This window comes from Phascolarctos cinereus, unplaced genomic scaffold (genome assembly GCF_003287225.1).
Source record: "Phascolarctos cinereus isolate Bilbo 61053 unplaced genomic scaffold, phaCin_HiC Scaffold_5;HRSCAF=322, whole genome shotgun sequence".
NCBI lineage: Eukaryota > Metazoa > Chordata > Mammalia > Diprotodontia > Phascolarctidae > Phascolarctos > Phascolarctos cinereus.
The window spans coordinates 50,372,037-50,399,182 of record NW_027555958.1 but is presented as its reverse complement, the minus strand read 5'-3'; the positions used below and the strand labels follow the sequence as shown (position 1 = coordinate 50,399,182).

Genomic DNA, 27,146 nt, shown 5'->3' with positions numbered 1-27,146 from the left:
TCCATTAAAGACTCTATGCCCAGAGCAAGGAATGGCCATGTGCCTCCCCATCCATTGGCCAGTAGTGATCTTGCTCTCTGGCTTGCTTACAGAAGAGAAAATTCAAGAGGAAGCAGAAGTCACTGTGTGCTTGAATAACAACGTAAATACGGGTTTATGTCTTAAAGTTAAAAGAAATTACATTTGTGATTTTAAAGCTAGAGCGCCCTAAGTTTTCTTACTCTTACTCATAGCAGATATGGTAGAAGATTCAGTTTTCTATTGAATTAATAAAAGTGTCACAGTAGAATTGGGCCTTTTGCCTTCAGCATTTACTGAGTGTGATATGCAAGGCAGTGTGCTAGGTGCTAGGGGTGTGAGGATGTATGTAGGCTCCAGGAAGCCCTCAAAGACCTCACTGTCTCATGGGGAGGTTATAACATGTACAAGTAAGTCTGAGACACAATAAAATGTGATGGGGTTAAAGGAAGGTCTGGCAAGGTGCCATAAGAAATTTGCACATGCTTGTCTAAACCAAGACCATCCCTGCTACATTCCACAAGGCCCTGCCCATGGTGCTCTCTGTCATAGTCTGTCTTTTGTGGCAAGAGATCATTAAATGATTAGAGGCATCTAGGTAACTCAGTGTGTAGAGCTCTGGGGCTGGAGTCAGGAAGGCTTGAGTTCAAATCCAGCCTTAAACACTTACTAGCTGTGTGATCCTGAGCAAGTCACTTCACCCTGTTTGCCTCAGTTTCCTCATCTATAAAATGGAGATAATAATAGCAAGCACCTACGCCCCTGAGTTCTTATGAGGATCAAATGAACTAATATTTATGAAAACATTTAGTGTGGTACCTGGCAATCAGTAAGCACTATGTAAATGCCCATTCCTTTCCATTAGGTTTGGGGAGGGTATAAGCATAAAATGGGTTGGGAAAAATTGGAGATTTTTCTTTTCCACCTTGTAAGGCTGTCTTAATCTTCTTTTAAGCCCTTTAAATAATGTGTCAGAGAGGAGAAGGTGTATATACACATACACACACACACACACACACACCCCTGCACATACATGCACGTATCATATGTATATTGTATGCATGCATGTATTGTGTACACGTATGCACACATGTGTGCATATGTAGACACAATGTTCACATGTGCACACTGTACACACATGCACACACACAAGACACACACACACACACACACACATGTGTTTACTTATATCCAGAAATGGGAAATAGCCCTATGACATTCCCTTTCTCCGACACTTAAGGCTTGTTTCTCATTCTCTTACCTAAGTAGACTTTGGAACTGGCCTGAAAAGCTTGTTTGAAATGTATTTCAGGTTTTGTTTAGATTCGGATGAAAGTCATTCGCTTGGGAGGGCCTGAGTTTTTTGGGTTAGGATTCCTTCCTTCCCCCGAGCTGGGCACCAGCCTCACTTTGTCCTGCTCATTGGGTGCAGCTGTTACCGCTGAACAACTCTTGCCAGAGAGCCATAGGGATGTGCGGAGCCGTTAGCCTCTCGGGGACAGTTAGTTATTTCTCATCTGTGTAATTGTTTCCAGACCATCATCAGTAAGCTGAGTGCTGTTGTACTTAGATTACAGGTGTTCAACTTCTTCAAAAAAAAAAAGATAGACTAAAGTATTAGTAAGTGGAAAGCTTTGGAAGCAAATAGTGGAAACTCCATCTGTGAGGCTGCTGTTGGATAACACAAGATATTTCAAATATTATATCCAAACATAGTCAACTCTTAATTAGCCACACTAATGAAATGGAGAGGACTTACGTTATAAAAATTATTTATCCAGAACTTTATAGTCTGTTCTTGTGTTTGATTTGTATGTGGGTATGTCTGATGGTTTTGGAACTGACCCTGCTATGAAGTCACACTGTTGAAGACTTATAAGGAAAGTCAACTGGCTTCTCACCATTTTGGCCCCTTTGCTCTGAATTCTTCCCTTCTCTGGGCTGAAAAGAGCATCCCTGCTCAGACTAATGTATGGCCCCAGCTGATCCTAGGTTGTCCTTTGTTCTCTAAAATTGCCAAAGTTATGGTCCACATTTTCCCTGGGTTGGACGAATTTAATTTAATCTTTGTTTTTAAAAAATTTTTTATACTAAGCCTCCTAAAGGATACGTTTTATCCAACAGATATTTAGAGTACCTGTGAAGCCTCTCCTCAATTTTGTTAAGAAGAATCTAAAAATTATATTGCTTGCCTTCTCAAGGGGTAGGGGAGAGGAGGGAGGGAGAGAAAATTGGAACTCAAGTTTTTAAAAAATGAATGTTAAAAAAGTTTTTACATGTAATTAGGAAATATTTAATGAAACAAAAATTTATCAAATAAAAAAGAAGAACCTAAAAGTAAATTAATCTGAGGTTTAGATCATCTGATTTGTCAGGATTTCTCAATATTATTTTTAATTTTTAAGCCTTAAGAGCGACTGTCACCAAGAATAATGTATCTGTGACTGAAGGGAATGACCTGGACCTCACCTGCAGCATCACCACTGATCAGAAGGATGATTTTCAGGCTGAGGTGACGTGGTACTTTAGCAAGACACCTGACAGTTCTTTGCCTGATGCACACATCTTGGCAAGCATGGACCACAATGCCGTGGTGCACAGCCCATTGACAGTTACCTTAAATCGTGTGGATATACACTCATACCGCCTGCTAGTACGAGATGCTAACAAAGAAAACTCTGGCTACTATTTCTGCCATGTGGCTCTCTGGGCACCTAGGCATAACAGGACCTGGCAGAAGGTGGCTGAGAAGATGTCTGAACCAGCTGGAGTGGAGGTCACCTTGCTGGGTAAGTGATTTGGTTATCAATAGAATTCATGAAAAGGGCTTTTCTCCTCTCAGGCATAATCGTTCTCATGGGCATATTAAGGGGATCTGCTTTATTTTGGCTTCCGTACATCAGCAGAAATGAATTTTTGACCAGGTACATCCTCAGCTAGGGATGAAACCAGACTGACTGAGCCTGAATCTAGAAGGCGAGGGAAGTGTTTAGATAGTATCGCCTCAGTTTCAATGACTTCATTGGAGGGAATTTAATCTCCTTTTGTGGCTCAGATTTATAGCATCAGGGTGTTCCTGAATGGCTCTTTGAAACGAATCCTCATCAGAGAAAGGATGGAGTATCATTCTTTCTTCCCTTATCCCGTAACTCCTAGGAGCTGGAGCAGGGACTCTGAGTTTATCTTGGTGCTTTTCCAAAAGCCCAAAGCAGAGAGGAAAAAAAAAGGAGAGGATTTCCTCACTTAAGAGGGACTGGATTTTCCTTTAAGTCCCCCCAGAATGCAGAGATATTTTATTCCTCGATGTCAGGTTCAGGAGCCTATGTACTTTGTCAGAGTATTTTAGCGTCCTTGGTTGGCTCCAGATAAAACTAGATGAGGCAGCTCCATCAGATGGTCCAAGGATTGCTTCGAGAAGCATTCGCTTCTCTGTGTGGTGGAGAAGGAAGAACATAGGGGCCAGAATTCAAAGACTGAGGTTCATGTCTTAGCCTGTGTAAGCCTCAGTGAGTCTTCCATTTCCATTTCATCCTCAAAGTGAGGATAACCATGCTTGTACTACTTAGATTCAGGGAGATTCTGAGGGAAGTGTTTTGTAAACTTTAAAGTGCATTAGAAATGTGAATTGTCAGCTCCCATGTTGCAACTGTTAAAAAAAATGATTATTGATATCTTTTACATCCCCTTTATTTGCCAATATATCCTTATCCCACCCAAAGAGTCATCCTTCATAGCTAAGAAAAAAAGAGATAAGGGATGAGGGAAGGACAGGAGCCAGTTTGGCCTAAATAAACCAAATCCCACATTATATGCAATATTCCATACCCATAATCCCCTACCTCATAACTTTTCATGTACACTGAAGATTAAACCTTATTCTGCCTTCTTCTCCCCTTTGTTTCCTTCTTTCCCCACAGCTCTGCCCCCAAACTAGGTCTTTAGGCTGAAATAACTCCAAACTCTTGAACACTCCCTCCTAAATTCTTTTTTTTGTTGTTTTCCCAAGTGAAATTAGCCAGGCTGAATGAAGCAGGCATTGAATGAGGTCAGCTTGCCCTATTTTTTTTTTCCTCTTTCTCCTCTCCTCGAACTGAAGGTTCCAATGAAGGGGAGACAATATGGACAGCACCTTCCATGCTTCAGACTCAAGACTACTGCTCGGCCATATCACATTGGTCTTTTTTAAAAAAAAATCTTGATAAAGAGAAATTAGACATGCCCTTTTTGCACTGTCATATTGAAGGGAGCCAGCCTACCATAGTGCAAAGAGTACTGGATCCAGTGTGAGAAAAGAACTGGGTTCAAAATCCCCACTGCAACATTAACTCCATGGCTGTAGCTAAGTCGCTTCACTTATTTTGAGCCTCTGTTTTCTTATCTGTTAAAATGATGATCACAGTGTCTTGACAACCCACTCTTCAGGGTTCTTGTAAGGAAGGGGTTTATAAGCATTAACGTGTCATACAAATGTGGGCTGTCGTCATTAAGCAAGAAAACTCACATTCCATTACTTTGAGACCCTGATAACATCAATGCCTTGAGGACCAGGGTTGCCTTTCCTCTGCCTGGTATAAACCCCAGGGCAGGGTAATGGCCCGTGTGGGCACAAGCAAGAGTAGTCAAAGCTAATGCCCATGGAGACCCTTTGGCTTCTTCTCTGAAGTTGGTTTCTTCCCTTATTATTTATTCACTCGGGCAAGTCATGTTACCTGTCAGTGCCTCAGTTTCCTTGTCTGTAAAACTCGATTAAAGTCCTAGTATTGCTTTCCTCAGTGGTATCATGAGGAAAAGGAGATGATAGAATGCAAAGCACACGGTAGCCTTTGATATGTATATCAATGCCAGTTATTATCATTATTACTAATTAAACATACTTAACTTTTCCTCAGCTATGTGACTCAGCTGCATGATTGTTTTCTAACCAGAAGTATGAACTGTTGTCAGTTTCATATGGGTTCAGACCCCTTTGCCTATTTCTGTACCTCCTAGACTTCTGAACATTATTGTTCCATGGGCCCACCTTCCCTGGTGGGGTGGGAAATCCATGGTTTTATTTTGAAAGCTCAGGAGTGTTCATAAGATTGTAGATCTAGAGCTAAAAGCACCCTCAGAGGTCATAGGGTCCGACACCCTCATTTTACAGTTGAGGAAACAGGTCTAGAGAGGTTTGGTGAATGACCTGTGTATGATAAGTAATGCCTGAGGTGGGATTTGAACCTGAATATTTCTGTGAGTGCAGTGCCCTGTGCGTTAGGTCATGCATGCTCTTTCAGTGTTTTAACATAACTGCAGGGAGGTGGATGAAAGAAAAGCTGCGTAAGAGAGGGTTGCAGCCTGAATGCCTCTCACTCCTCAAATTGTCTTTGGCCTATGTAGTATATGTTTGTTGTTCAGTTGTTTTCAGCCATGTCTGATTCTTTATGACCCCATTTGGGGTTTTCTTGGCAGAGATACTAGAGGGGTTTACCATTTCTTCCTCTAGCTCATTTTTACAGATGAATAAATTGAGGCAAACAGGGTTAAGTGACTTGCCCAGGGTCACACAGCTAGTACGTGTATGTGTCCAGATTTGAACTAAAGAAGATGAGTCTTCTTGACTCCAGGCCAAGCAATCTATCCATTGTGCCTCGTGGTCACCCTCATTAGCAGAGCAGTCCTTCAATGTCTGAAGAGCTCATGAAACAAAGGTTATCTGGGAGCCTTTTTCCTGCCGTCCAAACCACGCGTCCAACACATAGGGAGGTACTGAACTGGAACAACGTTGGCCCAACCAAAACTCTCCTTAGCAACTCTTCAAAATAAAACAGATGTTGTCAGCACCAAAGGATGATTTTCATCTCTTGAGCTGAATTTGTTCCACAGCTCTGATCCCTGGGCATGTTGTGTGATGCCGTCAAATCCCAAACACTGAGTAACCCCCACTCCTGAGTTCTGAATCACTGCCTGAGCATCTTTTTAAGTGGGCTGCCTGCTCTCCAGTTTGGGAGCCTTTGAAGGCCCGATGCATTGATCTTGGCACATGGGGGTTGTGGGGCTGTCAAATTACAGGAAGAGCTCTTGGGGGGAGGCGTTGAGATCCTCTTTCATGGAAGGGAGTGATTAGGGTTTGTGCTTTCCAGAGAGTGAAAAGGAGGAAGAAGACAGAGGAGGAGGTAGCATTGCTAACAGGGCTCAGTTACGTGCCTAAGACTTTTGTTGTGCATGGGTGGGTGGGTGTGTAATCTGGGGAAGGGGCAAGTGGCAGAATATTACTGTCTTTAAAAACATTGATAAGCTGATTAATTTGATCATTTGTACATGTATATATGATATGTGTGTATGTATATATAATGGGCCTGTCTATATCTACATATATGTGCATATGCATATATGTACTCATATAATCCACATATATATACACACACGTACCCACACATGTGTGTATATGTACATAGATGCTAATAGATAAGAAACTATCCATACATATCCATGTGTATATATATACATATGTGTATGCATATATACTCACATACATCCAGATATACATAGACACATGTATGCACATATACACCCATGTATATACATAGATACTAAAAGATAATAAATGACATATTTGTACATATGCATGTACATATGTACACACATGTGTATGTGCATGTATATATACTCGTATACATCTAGATATAAATATATACCCAGATATAACCATAGATGATAAACATTATATACGCATACATGTACTTGCATATATGCATATCTTTGTGTGTGCATATATATACATACTCATATATATCCACACACATACATATACATACAGATATATCCGTAGATGCTTATAGATACTAAATATATATTGTGTGTATGTGCATATATATATATATATATACACATAATCCAGATAGACATATATATGCATATATACATATACGGAGAGATAGACACCCAAAGATACTGATAGGTAATAAACATTATATATCCATACAGTGTACATACATGTGGATATATACACATTCATGGATACCTAGATACACGTACACACATATACATATCCAGATATATATCCATAGATGCTAAGGAATAGCAAACATTATATATACATCTATACATGTGTATATTTATTATCTCTTAGCATCTGTGGATGTGTATCTAGGGTAGGGGAGCAGACCTATGATTTCCTTCACTGAATGAATTGCCAATATGAGTTCCCAGGTACAGGAAACTCCCAGTGACAAAACTTCCTCCGCCAATGCAGATTTTCACTTGCTCAACAGTCACTGTCTTAGAGAGTTGCTCAGGGCAGTGAAAGATGAAGTGACTTGTCCAGAAGAACTCAGTCAGTATATGTCAGAAATAGGCCTAGAACTCAGGTCTTCCTGACCCTAAAGTCAGCTCTGCTTTTCATGGGTCGGATGAGTTTTATCATTGTTGTTCAGTCGTTTCAGTTGTGTCTGACTCTATGACCTCATTTGGGGTTTTCTTGGCAGAGATGCTGGAGTGGTTTGCCATTTCCTTCTCCAGCTCATTTTACAGGTGAGGAAACTGAGGCAACCAGGGTTAAGTGACACAGCTATTAAGTGCCTGAGGCCAGATTTGAACTCAGGTCTTCTTGAGTCCAGGCCCGGCTATCCACTGTGCCATTAATTTAACGAGTTACTATATGTAGGACACTTTACAAATCTTAAAGCTGCGTATAAATATTACTCATTACATGAATGCATACCGTATATAGACGTGCATGTACTCTGTAATATGCTCTCTATATATGGAAATGCCATGTTGAAGTGGGGAGAAAAAACTGCTAGATCTGGAGCAAAGAGGACCTGCTTTCAAATCCTTTCAGTACTGTTTGTGGCCTGGGTGACCCTGGGCAAATCACTTAATCTCTTGGGCCTTGACTTCCTTATCAGTAATGGGTGGGGGTTGGGCTAGATGACCTCCAAGGTCATCCTCTAAAGCTACCTCTAAAGCCATGCACACACAGACCCCAATAGCAGAGCAATGGTCATGTTAGGAATAAAATGTGTGCCTAGAGTCACTGTGATAGCAGAGGTAGCCGAGATTTTCCTCTCATAGAATATGCACAGATATTCACAATGAGCAAACCCATAGGGAACACAAGGGATGGGAAAAGCTGCTGCTGCTGCTGCTGCTGTAATAGCCCTTCCCTCCTACTTTTTCTTCCAAAGGCTTCTTCTTCCCCACCCCCGCATCCACCACATGCTGCAGCTGCTTATACAGCTGTCCTGAGGTAAGACAGCCAGAGCCTTCAGGGCTTTGCTAGTCTGTTTCCTTTCCCAGAAACCTTTGGGCCTAGTCTGCTGATATCGAGACATCTGGGGTGTTTGCATGATGTAATGTTATAATAGACCCTACACCACTTGGGACAACTGAAAAGTGACTCACAAGTCCATAAAGATTGTGCCCTTTGGAAGAGAGGTTAGGGTAAGTGTCTGGAAACAGCTGATCTTGAGGCACTTTCTACAGCCCCTTTCCCAGTTGTGGGAGACCCATTGAGTGAGAGACCATCCAGGGCAACCAGCACAGCCCTTGCATAGCTATTCCTGGGTATTTTCCTTAACACAGCAAAAAAGATACATAGCATGCCTACACTAAGACCAGTTTTCTGAAGGGTTCTCTTATCTTTTTACTACCTTCATACCTTCAGGAATCCAGCTGCCTCCCATTCCCCTGCCTCCACAGCTCACTATCACACTGGCCCTCTCCACTTACAAAGCGCCAATAAACTATTTTTTTTTCAGCCAAAGACAAAGACAGGGTTTATTAGGACATCCACCATATTGGCCAGACTCTTAAGGATTCTGAACATTACTGAGCTATTAGCTAGATTATAAGAATCTGAGCACCTTAATGGAGACAAGATGGACCTTATATATAGAAAGACTGTGGGAGGGATCTAGGAGTGGCCAAGCAGTCTGTGAGGACTGTGAGATAATAGAATGCCAGGGACCTGGACCACGTGGCCAAGGGAGAATCAAGCATCATCCGTCCTCGTCCTTTATGCTGCAGAAGGTGTGCCCAGGTCCATGGCCTCGAACTGAACCAGTGCACTGAGAACCTGAGAGCGTCAGGCGGAGGATGGAGACAGCCTCGTAACTGCCTGCCTGAAAAGCACCTCCGAGCTTTCAAGAGTGACCCCAACTGCAGGGCAAGAAAGAGGGGGGGAGGCTTACATACTGGAGAAGAAGTTGGGGTTAGGCAGCTTTCCTGTATATGCCATCAAAATGTTGAAGTTTAGCGGTTTAAGGGTGCTGGGACCCCGAAATCACGACATATGGGTTCTGCCCCAATGAATTTGACCCAAGCCTCCTTTCAGTCAAAGACAAGGTTTATCAGAACATCCGCCATGTTGGCCAGACTCTTAAAGAATCTGAATATTTCTGAGCTATTGGCTAGATTTTAAGAATCTGAACCTAACCTATTTTTAAAAAAATCATTTCAGGATCTCAGTCTTGCTTGGACTAAGTAAAACATTCTTTTGCTAGTTAACCGTAGAGTTCGCTGAGCAAAAGCCAGTCTTCTTGCCCTCTTCATTATCTCTCTCATTCTGAGTATGGACCAGGGTGGTGTTCAGAATAAGTAAGTAAGATTTCATAAGAAAGTAGATCCATCCTGAAGACATGATATGATAATTTCAGAATTTGGTACAAACTTGCGAATCAAGGCTACCTTGAGGAAAATTTGTGGCTGGCTTTTCTCATCAGCAGCTAAATGCCGTAAGAGGATGATCATGAGGGCTCTCATTTATAGGGCAATTTAGAAAGCATTCTCCTTCCAGGAGCCTCATGTGGTTGGTGATATAGTTATTATCCCCATCTTATGGATGAGGAAATTCTGTGGCTAAGTTAGGTGATTTGCTTGAAGTCACACAAATAAAATGCAGCAGAGCTGGAACTTCATCCCCCAAGTCTGTTGCTTCAGTAAACTGTGGATTAAGTCCTACCCAAATTACTCAAGCATGAATTCTGGAAATAGTGAGGAATGAGTCTTCTCCCTTCCCACTGCATCAGCTAAGGTTTCAGGTAAAATGAAACAGGTTTCCAGCCAGCAAGGAAATATACTTGTAGTCACCATGTTTGGGATAAATAGATCACAGCTAGAGTTTTAAGTGTTCCTGAGGACACTGAGGGTAGTAGGGAAGGACATTGGGGTTCCCTGAGTACCCCTCTAAGACTTTCTTCCCCTTGCCCAGCTTTTTCACAAGTATAGATTTTTATAGATCTAAGTACTTAACTCTGAGTCCATATTCCAGCTAAAAGGGATTAGTGAGTAGGCTTTGCTGTTCAGACAAGTAGCTCAGTCTCCCTGTAGCCTCTGGGCACCAGACATATTCTGGAAGCTTTCTTTTAGTCTCCTTTCCTGATCCTTCTCTATTTCTCCCCCAGTAGCCCAGTATCGTCTCTCCTAGAATTCCAGCCGTAGTTATTGGTTACTTTCATTATACAGTAGCCCCCATCCCAATCCCTGGTCAGAATTAGCTTCACCTTTGGGTCCATGCCTAGGTACTGCTCAGCTTTATCCTTGGCAGGAACCATAATTCTTCTAAATTATTGCCACTTTCCATTTTCTAGTCCAACCCAAATAATTAGTCATCCATTCTTTGAAGGCAGCCACATTTTCTACCAAGCAAGGGTTAGGAAGAAAATGGCGTAGTATATAACCCTCACTGCTTTCCTTAAGGCATCCAACTCTTTTTAATTCCAATGTCTTTCCTGTGTTAATTATTTCCTGTTTTTCCTATATATAGCCTGCTTTGTATGTATCTGTTTGCATGTTGTTTCACCCGTTAGACTGTAGGCTCCTTGAGGGCAGGGACTGTCTTAGCACAGTGCCTGGCACACAGTGGCCACTTAGTAAATGTTTATGGATTGACTAGGTAAATGGCTTATCAGACTGGATGCCCATGGAATCAGTTCTTGCCAGGCCCCCCAATCCTTCCAGCTCTTGGCTTTCCTAACCATGAATATTCTGAAGGGTGGAAAAACCTCTTGGGAGAAGGCTGCTTTGGCTTTTGATTCAGTGATTCATTTTGCAGCAAAGATGGCAGGTTACAGCGCTTTCCTGAGGAGTGTGCAAATAATAACTATTCATGTTTTATTTTGAAAAAGGCGAAGAAGCAAAATGACCTCAGGGACTTTTCTCAGAAAACAAGGTCCCGGGTCAGTGCTGGGTCAGGATTCCTCCATGCCTTTGTCCCACACCGCGTCCAGCAGTTCTTGCCATATCTCAAGTACATCACCATGACCAAATAATACTCACTCTGAGTCATCAACCAAAGGGTAAATTATATTCAGCCTGTTGTTGAGGAAGGCAAAGAAGGGCCTAATACAATTTAGAAGAAAGAATTCTATCACAGAATTTAAAAATAAAAGGCTAACTCTCGGCTACCCAGAAACTAATTCTATAATATTAATAGCTGATAGTTACTTATCCATTTAAAGTTTGTAAAGCACCTCTGAGCCTCACAACAAAGATATGTTGAGTAAATAGTGCAGTTGTTACTCTCCCCATTTTATACATGGAGAAACTAAAACTCCAAGAGATCGTCATCATTATGATAGCTCACATTTATATAACACGTGAAGGTTTGTTACCATTAACCTCACAGGAACCCTATGAGCTAGGTGGTGCCATAGTGATAGTCAGCAAGACTCATCTTCCTGAGTTCAAATCTGGCCTCATACACTTACTATGTGACCCTGGGCAAGTCACTTCACCCTGTTTGCCTCAGTTTCCTCATCTGTAAAATAAGCTGGAGAGGAAATGGCAAACTACTCCAGTATCTCTACCAAAACAACCCTAAATGGGGTCATGAAGAGTTGGACATGACTGAGCAATGACTAAGCAACTGAAGCCCTATGAAATAAGGGTCTTTATCATCCCTATTTTTATGTATGATGAAACTGAGGCTATGAGAGGTTGGTGTTTAGTATAGATATGAAACCAGAAGGGATCTCAAGGGTCGTCTCATTCTTTCCCTTTGTTTTCTAACCTTCTCATGGTCACCAAGGTAGTAATATCTGAGAATATAGATTGAAACCTCCATCTTTCTGATTTGAGGTCCAGTACTCTGGGCCATGTTGCCTTCCATTCAGAAAAGATTTGCACAGCCAACATTTTATGGCATATAAAAGAAGAATGGTGGAATTTACGCTCATTTTTCCTGTTTTGTAAATTGTATGACAATGAAGTCCTGATCCATGTTGGGAGGGAGGGGAAGGAGATCCTGAAATTAGAACAACAGTTAATGGGTAGCCATTATGGGAATAACGCTGGGGATGATAGATGTGAGCGAGCATTATAATAAAATTTCCCTCTTTCCCTTTTGTGTTTAAAACACATTGGAATAAGCATTGCATCTTTGAATGGCAGTGCTTGTGACAGAGCTATTTCTGGCACAGTTCTCCATCACATTTGGCATCAAATATACCTTTACAGAATTTGAACGATATATTTTGGAGACAGAAGATAGAGGAAATGGATTCAGAAATGATCACACGCAGCCGGAAATATTCAATAATTTTACCCCTGAACCATGTTAAAACCTAAATTCGTTTGCAAACTACCTGCTTGAAAATAGTTTGAAAATTCCTGTGGGCAGTGAAGGCTACAACACCATCCCTATCTCATGCATTCATTAACTCATCTTTTCCATTGATTTCTTTACTCCTGCATTCCTTTCTTCTGGGGATCCCGTTTTTGCCTGCAACCAGTATCCCACGCCACACCCATATTTGGAGTAACTCTTTTTTTCTCCTTTATTAAGACAGTTTCTGAAATTGTTCTTCTTTCTTTTTTTTTTTTAATTTCTTACTGGATCTGTGATTTCATCAGAATTGGGAATTTCTTTTCTTTTGAGGCAGTTGGGGTTAAGTGACTTGCCCAGGGTCACACAGCTAATAAGTGTCTGAGGCTGGATTTGAACTCAGGTCCTCTTGACTCTGGGGCCAATGCTGTGTCCACAGCACCACTTAGCTGACTCTAGCATTGGGAATTTCTGGTGAGAAACTTCTTTGCCAATGTGGCTCACCAACTTTTCTGCAACTTATAATCTTAGAGAACTGCTTGAGGCTTAGAAAGGTAAAGCAGCTTGCCCAGGGACACCCAGCCAGGGTGGGTCAGAGGGAGGATTTGAGGTAGGGTCTTCCTGACTCCAAGGCCAGCTCTCGCTATCCATTACACTACCCTTCCTCCAGCTGAGATCTTCACTGTTCCAGACTCACTTCTAATTATTCCAGCCCACACTGATTTTTTTTTCCTTCCCTTAACACTTTCTCCAGTCTTTACACTGAACAGTCTGTCGTGTAAGTAGCATCAAAAGGATCATAGGTAGAGAACATCTAGTCTAAACCCTTCAGTTTTACATTTGAGGAAACTATCCAAGAAACATCAGAGGAGCAGGATTTGAACTCTGGACCTCTGACCTCAGAACTCATCTTTTTTTTTCCCCTCTAGACTTAGCTGATACCTTGTGACATGCTATCATTTTAAAATAATGGTTTCATGTGTATAATAACCCTATCACATCAACTAGATTGTAGCCTCCTTGAGGGCAAGGACTACAATGTGATTCTTACCTGTAGCTTTTCTAATGCCTCAAATGCTGCTGGGCTCGATCGGCACTCGATTGCCTGATCATAGGGTTATTTACAAATGAGGACCCTTGAGAGAAGGTCTTGCAGGAGGTGGTGGAAGCAGAGCTGCAGATTCCAAAAGGAGCTCTCTTTCCACTGTCCTCGGTTTCATCCATTCAGTAAGCATTTCCTGAGGACCTACTTGTGTGCAGGGTGCCCTGTTTGCCAGTCTTGGACTTTCGTTTTGGTCTGAACCTGCGATGTCATTGATGTAGCCATCTTTGGATGCAGAGGCTCCCCCAGCCAATGTAGACTCATGGCTGTCCTGCAGTTTTCGGTCTTTGCTGCCAGGGATGTTCTGGGGTTAAGTGACTTCCCCAGGGGCACCTCTCTAGTGGCTGTTAGCCTTCTGTCTGCCAAGCCTGGCTGCTTCTCCCTTTGGAGGATAAAAATATGAATAGAACAAAGTCCCTTTCCCCGGGAGCAAAGGAGGGCCACCCTCCTCATCCCCACCCCACCCCCTTATTGCTCTGGGAACTTTAATAAAAATCAGTGTTCCTATTGCTTCTGAAAGGGTGAGATTCCTCATCCCTTTGAATTCCCAAACCACAACAGCCTTTTCTAGCCAGGATTGTCCTGTATGTGTTGCCTTAATGATTCAAATGGAAGATCCTAAGATCAAGGACTAGCTCACTTTTTTGTCTTCAGGCATACAGTATGCAGGTGCATGGCCTCCCTCCCATCCTCCCTCCTTCCCTCTCTTCCTTCCTCCCTCCTTTTCTTCCTCAACTATCTTTTCCTACTTTCCTTCCTTTTTTCCTTTCCTCCTCCTTCCCTCTCTCCCTCCCTCCCTCCCTTTCTTTCTTCCTTCCTTCTTTCCTTCCTTCCTTCCCTCCTCCTTCCCTCCTTCCCTTCTTCCTTCCCTCCTTCCTTCCTTCCTTCTTTCCCAAGCTAATAAAGGACTTCAGATAAATGCATACCCCCAAAGACTAATGAATTTCTTTGGTCTTATTGCCCTCTCCAACAGTGCAAATACCAGTCTTCTAGATCACCTTGTAGTAGAAAGAGCTCTCAGGGGCAGCTAGGTGGTGCAGTGGATGGAGCACCAACCCTGGATTCAGGAGGACCTGAGTTCAAATCCAGCCTCAGACACATAACACTTACTAGCTTTGTGACCCTGGGCAAGTCACTTAACCCCATTGCCTAGCCAAAAAATAGAAAGAGCTCTCAGAGATCTGAATTTGAATTCTACCTCTGATCTTTCCTAGTTGTATGACTGCACAAACCACTTTACCTCTTTGAAACTGTTTCCTCCACCATAAAATGGGGATAATCATAACTGTCTCAGTTTTTCTGAGGATCAAATGAGAGAGCAGAGATGTTAAAGCTATTTGTAAATTGCTACTATTTTGATTATTTGCATTTTACAAGTGGGGAAACTGAGGCCCAGCGAGGTTCAGTGACTGGCCCGTGATGAAAATATGGAGTATATTATTTATGAGAGTACTAAAGCCAGAGAATTTGTGATTTGCCCAAGGTTACACAAGTAGCTAGCAACAGATCTGAAACTAATCTGCCTCCTAATACTTTGTCCACTGCTCTTTTTACTACATTAAAGAGGGAAAGTAAAACATTAGAGAGAACACTGAAGGTACGTTCTGATCCTCACTAGTGGTATGACCGAGAATGAGGCATGTCATCTTTCTTTGATTTATTGAAAAATGATCACAGTGAGCTAGATTCTGTCTCGTTCTCTCCTTCTCCCCCTCTCTCTTCTCCCTCATCTCTCTCTCCTTCCTCTATCTCTTTTCCCTCCTCTCTCCCTCCTCTCTCTCTTTCTATCTCTCTCTTTCTCCCCCTGTTCTCTCTCTCTCTCCCTCTTCTCTCTCTCTCTCCTTCCTCTATCTCTCTCTCTTCTCCCTCCTTTCTCTCTCTTCTGCCTTCTCTCTCTCTCAGAGGCACTCTGGGTCAAGGGATTTCACACAGCTAATAAGTCTCTGAGGCTGAATTTGACCTCAAGTTCTCCTGACTCCAGGGCTGGTGCTCTATTCACTATACCACCTAGCTGCCCCTAGGTTATCTCTTAAGAATGAGATTCAGAAAAAGAATGAGATTCTGTGATATTTTTTAAATGTGTTTATATCAGTATTCATCAGTATTAGCTTTCCTGAGGAGTTAATATGGTGTCTGTACAGAGTAGCAGATTTTGCTTCCAAATAAGGAGAAATCTCTTAATCATCAGAACTGTTCAAAGTCTGATAGGCTTCATGGGAAGAATGAGTCCCCCATTACTGGAGGTCTTCAGCAGAGGCCATGTGATTTGTGAGGGGTTTCTGCTGCAGGTGCAAAGTGAACGATATGGTATTTAATATTTTTCTCATCTCTCACTGAGAGGCAAGTGACCCTTTTATTTTATTTTGCTTTGTATTGGGATGGTCCTAATCCTGCATACAAATAGGAAGATGATGTTTTATAGAAAAGAATGAAGGAATAGGGACTGACTATATGATCTCTTTGGTTAAGGCCTAAGGCACTGAGGGAAAGGAAGGAAAGGAAGAAGGAGGGAGAGAGGGAAGGAAGGAAGGAAAAAAGGAAGGAAGGATTTAGTAACCACCTACTACGTGCCAAGCACTTCACAAATATTATCCCATTTGATTCTCACAACAATCTTGGAAGATAGGTACTATTGTGACCTGCATTTTACAGTTGAAGAAACTGAGGCAGATGGAAGTTAAGTGATTTGCCCAGGGTCACACAGCTAGTAAGTGTCTGAGGCTGAATTTGAACTTAGGTCTTCCCGACTCCAGGACCAGAGGTTTAACGACTGAGTTTTATCCACTAGCTGTCTCTAGAGGTTAAGTAACTTGCACAGGGACTGCATAACCAGTATATGTCTGAGACAGGAATTGAGCTCGGGTCTTCATAACTTTGAGGCCAACTCTCTGTCCACCAAGCTATACTGCCTCTTGGCAAAAGAAATTCAGCAAATAAATAAATAAAATTAATGAAGCACATTTAAGTTGCAGATTCATAGCTACAAGCTTCAAAAATACAAATTGTGTATAACTAAGAAAAATTTTGTTGTTCACTTGTGTCTGACTCTTCATGACCCCATTTGGAGTTTTCTTGGCAAAGATACCGGAGTGATTTGTCATTTCCTCCTCCAGCTCATTTTGCAAATGAGGAAACTGAAGCAGACAGGAGTAACTGACTTGCCCAGGGTCACAGCTACTGAGGCCGTATTTGAACTCAGGAAGTCTTCGTGTCTCCAGGGCCAGCACCCTATGCACTATGCCGCCACTTAGCTGCCCAATATTTTATAACAGTAATTTATAGCTACAGATGATCATCTACAATTTCACAAAAGAATCATAAACATTTTGTACGCTTGGAAACATCTAAGAGAATTAGGCAGTAAGGTGGCTTTTCCTCAGGGGAGGATTTTTCCAATAAAAGATGAGCTTGAATCATTGAAAGCAAAAATGGCAGAGACAATGGTGAGAACTTCTAGTGGTCCAAATTCAATTCATAATGAGGAATTCTGGTGTTTTTCATCTTCGTACATGGGGGGGGGAAATTCAAAATTCTGTTCCATTTCTTGTCCCCTAAATGATGTAAGTCACTTGGCTTAGTCACAAAGCTGTAAATTTCATCCGACATGTAAATCACCAAAGATGAGCACCATGACCTCAACAGTTTATAATCCAGATGAGTCATAGGTGAAACTAAGTTGTTTAGTCAAGGTGATTTGGACAGAAAGGATGGTGGGAGATTGAGCGTGAGAGGTGCATTTACAGAATCACAGAAGGCCGTTGCTAGAGGGAACCTTGGAGATCCTCCAAGATGAGGGAAGCGGAGGCTTAGAGAGGTGAACATGACTTGCTCAGGGTCATATGGCCAGTAAGTGGCAGAGCCAGGTGTCAGACTGAGATGTTCTAGCTTCTAGTCCTGTTGTCTTTAATAGTTGTTACTGTCGTTCAGTCATTTCATGTCCATTCTTGGTGACCCCATTTGGGGTTTTCTTAGCAAAGATACTGGAGTGGTTTGCCATTTCCTTCTCCAGCTCATTTTACAGATGAGGAAACCAAAGCAAACAGGGTTAAATGACTTTTCTAGGGTCACTCTGCTAGTAAAAGTCTGGGGACAGATTTGAACTCAGGAAATTGAGTCGGCCTGACTCCAGGCCCAGCGCTGTGTGCACTCTGGCGCCACCTAGCTGCTCTAATAGATGATCATGAATGAATAAAGGGAAGTTTCCATTTCTTTAAGAAATATTAAAATACTATGGAAACTTCTTGAATATGGGAGCTGTTTTATTTTATCTTTGTATCCTCAGCACCAACTTAGTATTTATATGGTGCTTTAAGGTTTGCATCTAGCCTAGTGCTTGATAAAAGGCACAAACTCTGCTGTCTGACGACATGGGTTCAAATCCTGCCTTTTACACTTAATACTTTGTGATCTTGGGCAAGTCATTTAACTACCCTGGGCTCCACTATTCTCATTTGAAAACAAGATGGTTTGAACTAAATGGAACTAGATGGCTTCTGAAGTTTCTCCAGCTGTAAATTGAGAATCTCTGTGAATATTTTAAAAGTTCTGAAAAGTGTCTTTTCACGAGCTTCATTTCTTGCCATGTTTATCAGTGTTATTTAGGTTTGGAAACAAATCTTTTCCTAGATCCTTCTGTTCAATCAGAGAAGCCTTAATTGAACTTATACAGCCATGAGAAACTGTGGAAAGAACAGTGGCACCGGGAGGCTGGAGATCTGGATTCAAGTCCTGAATTTGCCCCAGATGAGCTCTGTGACTTTTGTGAAACACGCCTCTGGGCCTCAGCTCCTGCATCTATTAGAGAGCAGTTTGAACTGGATGACTTCACATTGTCTTCTATCTCTTGGATTTTATCATTTGTATATAGTAGGAGAGATGATTAATGGACTCTTACTGAAATCTGTCAGAGTGAAGTGCCACGTGGTGTGTAAATGAATTCTGGATTGGGAGTCAGGACCAGGAGTCAGCTCTGGAAGTTTAGGATTTTCTTTCTTTCTTTTTCCCTTTTTTCCTTCCTTTCTTCCTTTCTCTCTCTCTCTCTCTCTCTCTCTCTCTCTCTCTCTCTCTCTCTCTTCCTTTGTCCCTCTTCTTCCTTCTTTTCTTTCTCTTCTACTCCTCTTCCCTTCTCTCTCTCTCTTTCTCTCTCTTCCTTCCTCCCTCTCCTTCCTTTTCTTTCTTTCTTTCTCTTCTTCACTTCTTCCCTTCTCTCTCTCTCTTTCTCTCTCTCTCTCTCTCTTCCTTCCTCCCTCTCTTTCCTTCTTTCTTTCTCTTCTTCTCTTCCCTTCTCTCTCTTTCTCTTTCTTTCTCTCTCTCTCTCATATTTCACTATTGTAGGGGATGCTGTATTCATAGAGATCGGAAAATTTTCTGCCTGTTTGACCTTGGATAGATCACTTCCTTTTTGGCCCTAGTTTCCTCATCTATAAGATAAGGGAGGCTAATTAGATATTCACTGGGGGTCCCTTCTAACTCTAACATTTTAGGCTTGTGGTTCAGTTTTAGAGAAACTTGGGAAAATTTATATCATCTGATATATATATTAAAGTGAACAGAACCAGGAGAATATTTTATACAGCAACAATATTGTAAAAACAGGCAATTTTAAAAGACTTCAGAATTCTGATCAATACAGTGACCCGTTGAGATGTCAAAGGATTGATGTTGAAGTGTGCTGCCCACCTTAGGACACAGAGGTGATATAGTTGAGATGCAGATTGTGGAAGCATATGATTTTCAGACAGTCTATATAGAGATGTGTTTTGCCTGATTCTGCATATTTGTTACAATGGTGTGTTTTTCTTTTTTTATTTCCTAGTGGCTGGGTGGTGGTAGGGAGAGTGCAGGACAGAGATAAGGTAGCAGCAAAAAAAAAAAAAGAGGGTCATTGGCTTTTTCTAAGACATGCACAGAAGAGATCAGAAGTGAGACCAGAAAGTCACAAACAAACGTGGCATCTTTGAACATTGCAGGTTGAATTTATTACAGATTTTACAAGAAAAGCAAGCTGAACTTCATAAGAGTTCTGCAGTTTCATATACAATCTTCATTTTCTGTTGTAATTTGTATATAGAGATACCCATTTTATTTGATGTTTAAGCTTACAATTGTATGAATAAAAACAATCCTGTGGCTTAGAAAACCCAAAACTTCACTGTCTCGTGCTATCTCTGTGGTGGGTTGCTCTTTCTGAGCCCTTCTGTCTTCCCTTTTCTTTCACAGAGCCGCTGTTTGAGGTGCTGATGAATGCTTCTAGGGTCCCTGAGTACCTGGATGATCCCACAGAGCTGGAGTGCCAGATAGCAGATGTGAGGAATGCAGATGCCAACGTCCGCTTCACTGTTTCTTGGTACTACAGGATGGACTCTCGCAGTGATGAAGTGGTGTCCGATGAGCTACTTGCCACCATGGATGCAGACTGGACCCTGAGATTTGGGGAGAAGAGTAGGCAGAGGGCACAGAATGGGGAGATTATTTTCTCCAAGGAGGATGGGGCCAGGTTTAGTTTTCGTATTCAGAGGACTTCAGAGGGAGACAGAGGAAATTACTACTGTGTTGTGTCTGCATGGACCAGACAGCATAACAAAAGCTGGATGAAAAGCAAGGAAGTCGTATCCAAGCCTGTCAACATTTTTTGGGTTGTGGAAGGTAGGAACGATGATTCCTCTTACTGAGTAGTAACTCCTCTTTCCTAGTAGTAGCAGCAACAACAGCAGCAGTGGCAGCAGTAGTAATAACTACCTTTTAATAACAACCCTGGCAGGTAGATGCTATTATCATGCCCATTTTACAGATGGGGAAACTGAGGCAAAGGTTAAGTGACATGCCCAAGGTACATAGGTAGTATCTGAGGCTACATTTGAAGTCAGGTCTTCTTGACTCCAGGCCTATAAGTTTATGGGGCAAAGGTGTATTTAGTGCTTTAAGATTGGCAAATTGCTTTCTTCTCAACAACCCTCTGAGAGGTAGATAGTATAATAATAAGTAATAGTGACAACAATAATAATTAGTAGTTACATAGCACTTTGTTTACAAAGCACATCATCTCTTTTGAACTTTTGTGATCTGAGGTAAGTACTTTTGACAGATGAGGAAACTGAGAGGTTATGGTGTTCTCGTGGTCACATAGTTGATGAGTGTCTGAGTCTGAAGTCAGGCATTCTAGCCACTATGCCGTGTAGACTCTCATTATAGTTACTTATCATCTGGGTACTACCACTTGAGGACAGAGCAGACCATGGCCCTGTTTTGGTATGGTAATTCTGTTACAATGCTTGTTTTTGTTCCAGCTGCACATTGATATATTAGGGAACAATTTCAGCATCATGTGAATTTCATGTTTGCTTATGTGTGATTTCATCCACAAGAAACACTAAGTGAATGTAGAAAGCTATACCCACCTGACCTGAGCTATATAGGAATACACAAAATGCCCACCCCCACTGCCCTTAAATATCTGCCAGCTACCTCATTTCACTTCGTGTATGTATATCGTTATCCTCTAAGTTTGTGTTTTGTTATTCTTTAATGTTTGTGAGCTTTGTGCATATGTGTGTGTATATGTGTATATATTCAATACATAATATATATGCACACATGCGCATAAATATAACTGTGTATATACATATGCATACATGTATCCACATACCTATACATACATACGTATATGTGTGTGTACACACATGCATATTCATTAAATATCCCCAAACATCTAAGCATTCTGGTTCAAAAATTCTAATCAGTGCATTCTAAAGGAAAATTTCAAGTGTTGAGAAGAAATGTGAATCAATAAAGCCTTTTGGGAGACACCAGAGAACGTGTCATATCTCCCAAGCAACAGACATAAAGGAATCCACATTGTGGCCCATCAGAGGCAATGTTGCAAAAATAAAAGAAACAATTATGGCTGGACAGATTGTGCTCCTAACCCCATTTTTCCCATAAGCTTGTGTTTTTTATTGGACAATTTTGCATAACGACATGGTTTTTTAGGAGCACGTTATAGCAGCAGCATGTTTAGGAGCATATTATAGCAGTGCTAACTATACTTAATCCCTAAGCTTTGGGCTACAGTGTTAAAGTATACGAATTGTACAGAATGTACCAAAAGTCTTATATTTTAATCTGTGAAAGCTTTAAGCTGCACTAAGACTTTTCGGACACTATATATGATTCTTTTTTTCTTCTACTATGTGGTCAGCTCCACAGGACAGGGGCAGTCTTATTCTCTGTTCTCCTCACTGTGACTTGCACACACAAGGCGTTCAGAAAACATTGGCGGAATGAGTTTTCAGAAGCGCCTGAAGGCAGTTCCTGCCTCTTATCCCATCTTTGCCCTCTCGGCCATTCGTCTGCTCCATCCCTTACCCCACAGATGATCCAGTTCAGCAAGCAGTACTTACTGTATGTCCAACAAGATAGAGAACCAGAATCTGGCTCATTTCAATTCATGTGCATAAACATCAAGTGCCTACTGTGTGCACTGCAAAGTATCACATGATGACTTTTTTATTCCCCAGGATGAAAATGGTGATGATGATTTTTCCATAGTGCTTTCACATTTCTGTAGCATTTTCTTCACTTTACTTTAAAGTGAGATAGGTATATAGCACAAGCATTTCCATTTTGCAAGTGAGGAAACTTAAGTGTCAGGGATTAAGTGACTTGTTAGGGATTGATTTAGGAACTCAACGACTTCATTAACCACTTAGTATGTTCCAGGCATTGTTAGGTACTATACACATGCAAAAGTGAATAAGTCTTCACTCTAGAAGCTTAAATTCTTTTTGTTGTTGTTGTTGTTGTTTTATTTTGCTTTTGGGGCTAGGTAATGGGATTAAGTGACTTGCCCAGGGTCACACAGCTAGTAAGTGTTATGTATCTGAGGCTGGATTTGAACTCAGGTCCTGCTGAATCCAGGGCCAGTGCTCTATCCACCGCACCACCTAGCTGCCCCTAGAAGCTTAAATTCTAATAGGAGATACAGCACATAGAGGGGATTGATGGCCAGGCGAAGTTTTGGATGGGGAAGCCACAGGGATTGTGAGTGGAGCTGTGGGGGAGCAGATTGCCATGTCCTTTCCAGTTATGTGGATGCTTTTTTTCTAGAGTAAAAGCTGGAAAATGGGAATAATAGGGTGCAGAGGAATACATATAGGCAGGGCAGATTAGTAGCGTATCCATGCTGGGTCAACCCTCGTGTCCTACTGGGTGTGTTGTGAAGCATGGTCTTACATGGGATAGATAGGGTGGATATGATGAGTTTTCACTTACTGGTCCGTCAATCAGAACAGATTCCAAAGGCTGAGTGAATGGGGGTAAGACATGAAGTCCTGCTCTGAACCGAGTAGCCCTAGGTCCCACCCCCATGTCCTGACATTTAGCAGTTTTCACCTGCTGAACTGGATTGATCTGTGGAATGAGGAGGTAGGGCAGAAGAGTGCAGGCAGGGGAAAAGGGAGATGAGAGATATGGGGTAGAAAGGAGAGGGAACTGTCTTTGTTTTTTGTTTGTTTGTTTGTTTGTTTTGTTTTGTTTTGTTTTTGGTTAGGCAATGGGGTTAAGTGACTTGCCCAGAGTAACAGGTAGTAAGTGTTATGTGTCTGAGGTCAGATTTGAACTCAGGTCCTCCTGAATCCAGGGCCAGTGCTCTATCCACTGTGCCACCTAGCTGCCCGGGAACTGTCTTTGTACAGTACCAATAATCCTGGGGTTCTCCAGAGCCACCCAGAGTACCCTGTTAGAGACAGTAGGAGCCTCCCTAGACTTTCCCCAGTTCATCCTCTAATACATCTTCCAGTGGCCCAGAACCAAATTTTCCCCGACTCAACTCTCCCCGCCCCTCTGTGGTTGGAACTCATCCTGCCTCTTTAGTGATTTTCAGCTTGTCCTCCAATCCACGTTTTTTTTCCTCCTTGACTCTCCAGCTTTGGGGAGCAAGTGCATGTCTAGGACGGTGTTCAAATGAGTGAGCGCTTCTTTGATAATATCTGGGAGCAAAAAGTCTGACTGTCCTAAGTCCCTTCTGTAATTAATTTCTTTTGATGCTGTATTTCAGATTCTGTGCTCCTCGTGAAGGCGAGGAAGGCAAAGCCTTTCTTTGCTGCAGGAAATACTTTTGAGATGACTTGTAAGGTTTCCTCTGAGCACATAAAGACTCCTCGGTATTCAGTCCTCGTCACAGCTGAGAAGCCTGCGGCAGACCCCTTCAGCCCCAACGAGACGAAGCACATCATCTCCTTAGACCAGGATTCAGTGGTGAAGCTGGAGAATTGGACTGATGAGGCCCGGGCTGATGGAGTAGTGCTGGAAAAGGTCCAAGAAGATGAATTCCGCTATCGAATGTACCAGACTCAGGTGTCCGATGCTGGCCTGTACCGCTGTGTGGTAACAGCCTGGTCCCCCGCTGGAGGCAACTTGTGGAGAGAAGCAGGGACCAGTTTATCTAATCCAATTCTGATAGACTTCCAAACCACAGGTTGGTGTAGAATTGAGGTGGAATCATAGAAGAATAAAATTGTAGAGCTCAGTGTCACCTTAGAGGTGATCTAAGCCCACCCCCTCATTTTACAGAAGAAGAAACTGAGGCTGAGAGAGGGGAAATGTTTTCTTTGCCCAAGGTTACATAAGTGGTTGGGCTTGGGGTGGGGAGTCTGGTACAGACGTGCACCATAACTTTTATTAGTCTGACTTATCAAGGCAGCATGGCATGGTAAATAAAAGATCTGGCTTAGGAATCAAGAAGACCTGGGTTCAGATTCTGCCTTTGATACGTAACAGCTCTATGGACCATGGGCAAAGGGCTTCCCCTATCTGAGTCACAGGCAATTTTGTAAGACTGTATATTACAGGTGAGTGGCTGCTTGGAATCTGTGGAAGGAATCCCTACAGTGATGAAATGACAGGCATAGACTTCCTCCAGCCCTCTCCTCCCCACCCCCAAAATCAAAGCAGTATTTCCATACACGGGAAGACAGTTTCATCTTCATTCCATTGGCATTGCGTCTGGTTTGGCAAACAACTCCCTCTGTGCTTGTGTGCTTGGCAGAGTACCCAGGGCAGCTGTGTGGAGGTGGAATGTGTCTGTCGGTCTGTCTGTCTTTGCTAAGAACAGCAACGAGTAATAGAGATTTTTTAAAAATGTGTAGGTCTCAAAGTCTTAGTGCAGTTTTTTAGCTTTAATAGCTTAATAACCTTGCACAAGGAAAAATGAGGCCAGTTCATCACAAGTTTCAAGTTGTTGACTTACTGTTATAGGGGAACTAAACTTGGGCCACTGAAAATTCCTCAGCCGTTTTCCCCATTCTTGGGATGCAGGAGGGGAAAGTGATGTTCTCCATGAGGTGCAGGCCACTTCTACTAATGTTTCTTGTGACTGCCCTCTTGACCCCTAATTAGAAGTCATTTCCATGATGACTGTTCATTTATTCCTTTATATTTTCTAAACTAACCATTCAAGAATTAATTACATATAGGAAATACTCTTAAATTTCCCAAATCAGAAGAGAGAAGGTCATGTGATGCTTGTCTTTATTGTCTGTAGCTTCTAGACTGAAATTAATGCCCAAGCTCTTTCCCCTTCTTACCAAACCTTTGGAATTGTTTGTTCAGTCTTGAGGAAGATTCCCTTATTTCACTAAAAATAAGTTACCATCAAGACTGAGTGCTCCATAGAAGGCCACGGCTCCAGACAGCACTTGATCCATCCTGAAAACAAAAGAGCTATCACTTAAGTGTGCAGCAAGCCTTAAGCCACGTTTTATAATGCATCTCTCCCTGGTGACTAATTTCCCTCTCTTCCTCTGGCCCCATCTCATTTTTCCCTGGGTATTCCCTCTGGTGCTTTTCCACTGGTTAGTACTTTACTTCGTTTTTAATGACTTGGGGTATTGGTGGGGAGTGGAATCTATATTAATGTGATCGAAAGTAGCCTTCTTTCATATCTCTGCTTCTTGTTCAATTCAACAGACATTTGTAAGCATCATGCCCAAAGGCACTGTGCTTGGTCCTAAGGATTCAAAGACAATAAAGAAACACTCTTCCCCATCCCCTCCCTAGGGAGGGCGTATTCCGATGGGGTATATAACAAATACACAACAAAATAAATATGAGACAAGGTGAAGATGAGGAGATCACTAACTGGGGAGATCAGGAAAGACCAGAGTACCTGCACTGAACCTTGAAAAGAGACTAGAGATTGCTAATAGATGGAGGTGAAAAGAAAGTGTGTGTTACAGAGGGAACAGCCTGTGTTTGTGCAGATACTGGGAGAAAATAGATGGAGTGTCAGGTTTGGGAAACAGTCGGTAGGCAGGCTTGTCTGGAACAGAGTATGTGAAGAGAGATACTGTGAAACGAGTCTGAAAAGGTAGATGGAAAGCAGGCTGTGAAAAGCCCTAAGGGCCCTACATTCCAGGCTGAGGAGTTGATATTTTATCCTAGAGAAAGAGGGAATCATTGAAGATTTCTGAGCAGGAGTGAGATGGTTAAACTGTGGGACTAGAGGTGCTTCAGGAAGATTTATTTGGTAGCTGTTTGGGGAATGGTTTGGAGAGAGGACAGCCTAGAAATACATGCTTTGTGAGGTTCTGTTGATGACTATATTGCCAGCAGTTCAGGTCAGAGGTGATAGGGTCTGACCTTGGATAGCATTTTGAAAGACAGTGTGGTCAAATGCACTCTCCAGTAGATTGGGAGTTGAGAGACCTCTAGGAATTTGACTCATTTCACTCAACTTTTAGGAGCATAATATCAGAGCTGGAAAAGCTCTGTCTGTGAGATTATCTAGTTCACCTCCTGAATTTTAGAGATTGGGAAACTGAAGCCCAAAGAGGGAACCCTTGACTAGAACTTTGATCCCCTGATTCCTAGTCTAGGCCCGTCTTTCTCATTTAGGAAATTAGGGTAAGATAGTAGAAGGGGCACAGACCGCAGAGTCAGAGAATCTAGGTTTGGATCTGGGCTTACTCTCTGTTTAACTCAAGACAAGACACTTTAACTCCCTACGCCTCACTTTTCTTATCTATAAAACTAAAGGAGCTCTAACACCCCTTCAAACTTTTTTTCCATGATCCTCTAAGTGAATTGGTCCAAGTCCAATTCAAGAAATACCATTACCATGAAAATTCAGCATAACGAAAGTATTTCAGACCTTAAAGATCTGTGCTGACAGCATTGTCTTCATTACTAATAAGTTGCTACCATGCATAATTCATTACTGCATACATGCCACCTCTCCCCCACAAAAAAAAAAAATCTTGTTCCTAGCATCAGTGTTGTGATGGAAACTTTATCCTGCACCATGGCAAACAGGGAGAATGAGAAATACAGGCACTCTTAAATTGAGGTTTCCTAAGGAAATCTGGAAAATCTGGCCTCAGACACATACTAGCTGTGTGACCCTGGGCAAGTCATTTAACCCTGTTTGTCTTAGTTTCCTTATCTGTAAAACGAGCTGGAGAAGGAAATAAGAAACCTCAATATCTTTGCCAAGAAAACTCCAAATAG

The 27,146-nt window shown here is 42.1% G+C and overlaps 1 protein-coding gene across 2 annotated transcripts in view; it reads left to right on the top strand.

The window, feature by feature from the left end:
- The window catches only part of PTGFRN (prostaglandin F2 receptor inhibitor), an 84,511-nt gene that overhangs the window by 37,440 nt on the left and 19,925 nt on the right, over positions 1-27,146 (top strand). For both annotated transcript variants that reach the window (XR_002327619.2, XM_021002727.2), the window contains exons 4-6: positions 2,424-2,807; positions 19,863-20,288; positions 23,698-24,117. Coding sequence is in view for 1 of the 2 variants with exons in the window: in XM_021002727.2 (XP_020858386.1) it covers positions 2,424-2,807; positions 19,863-20,288; positions 23,698-24,117 (1,230 nt within the window). In the remaining variant the exon portion in view is untranslated. The remainder of the gene's footprint in view (positions 1-2,423; positions 2,808-19,862; positions 20,289-23,697; positions 24,118-27,146) is intronic.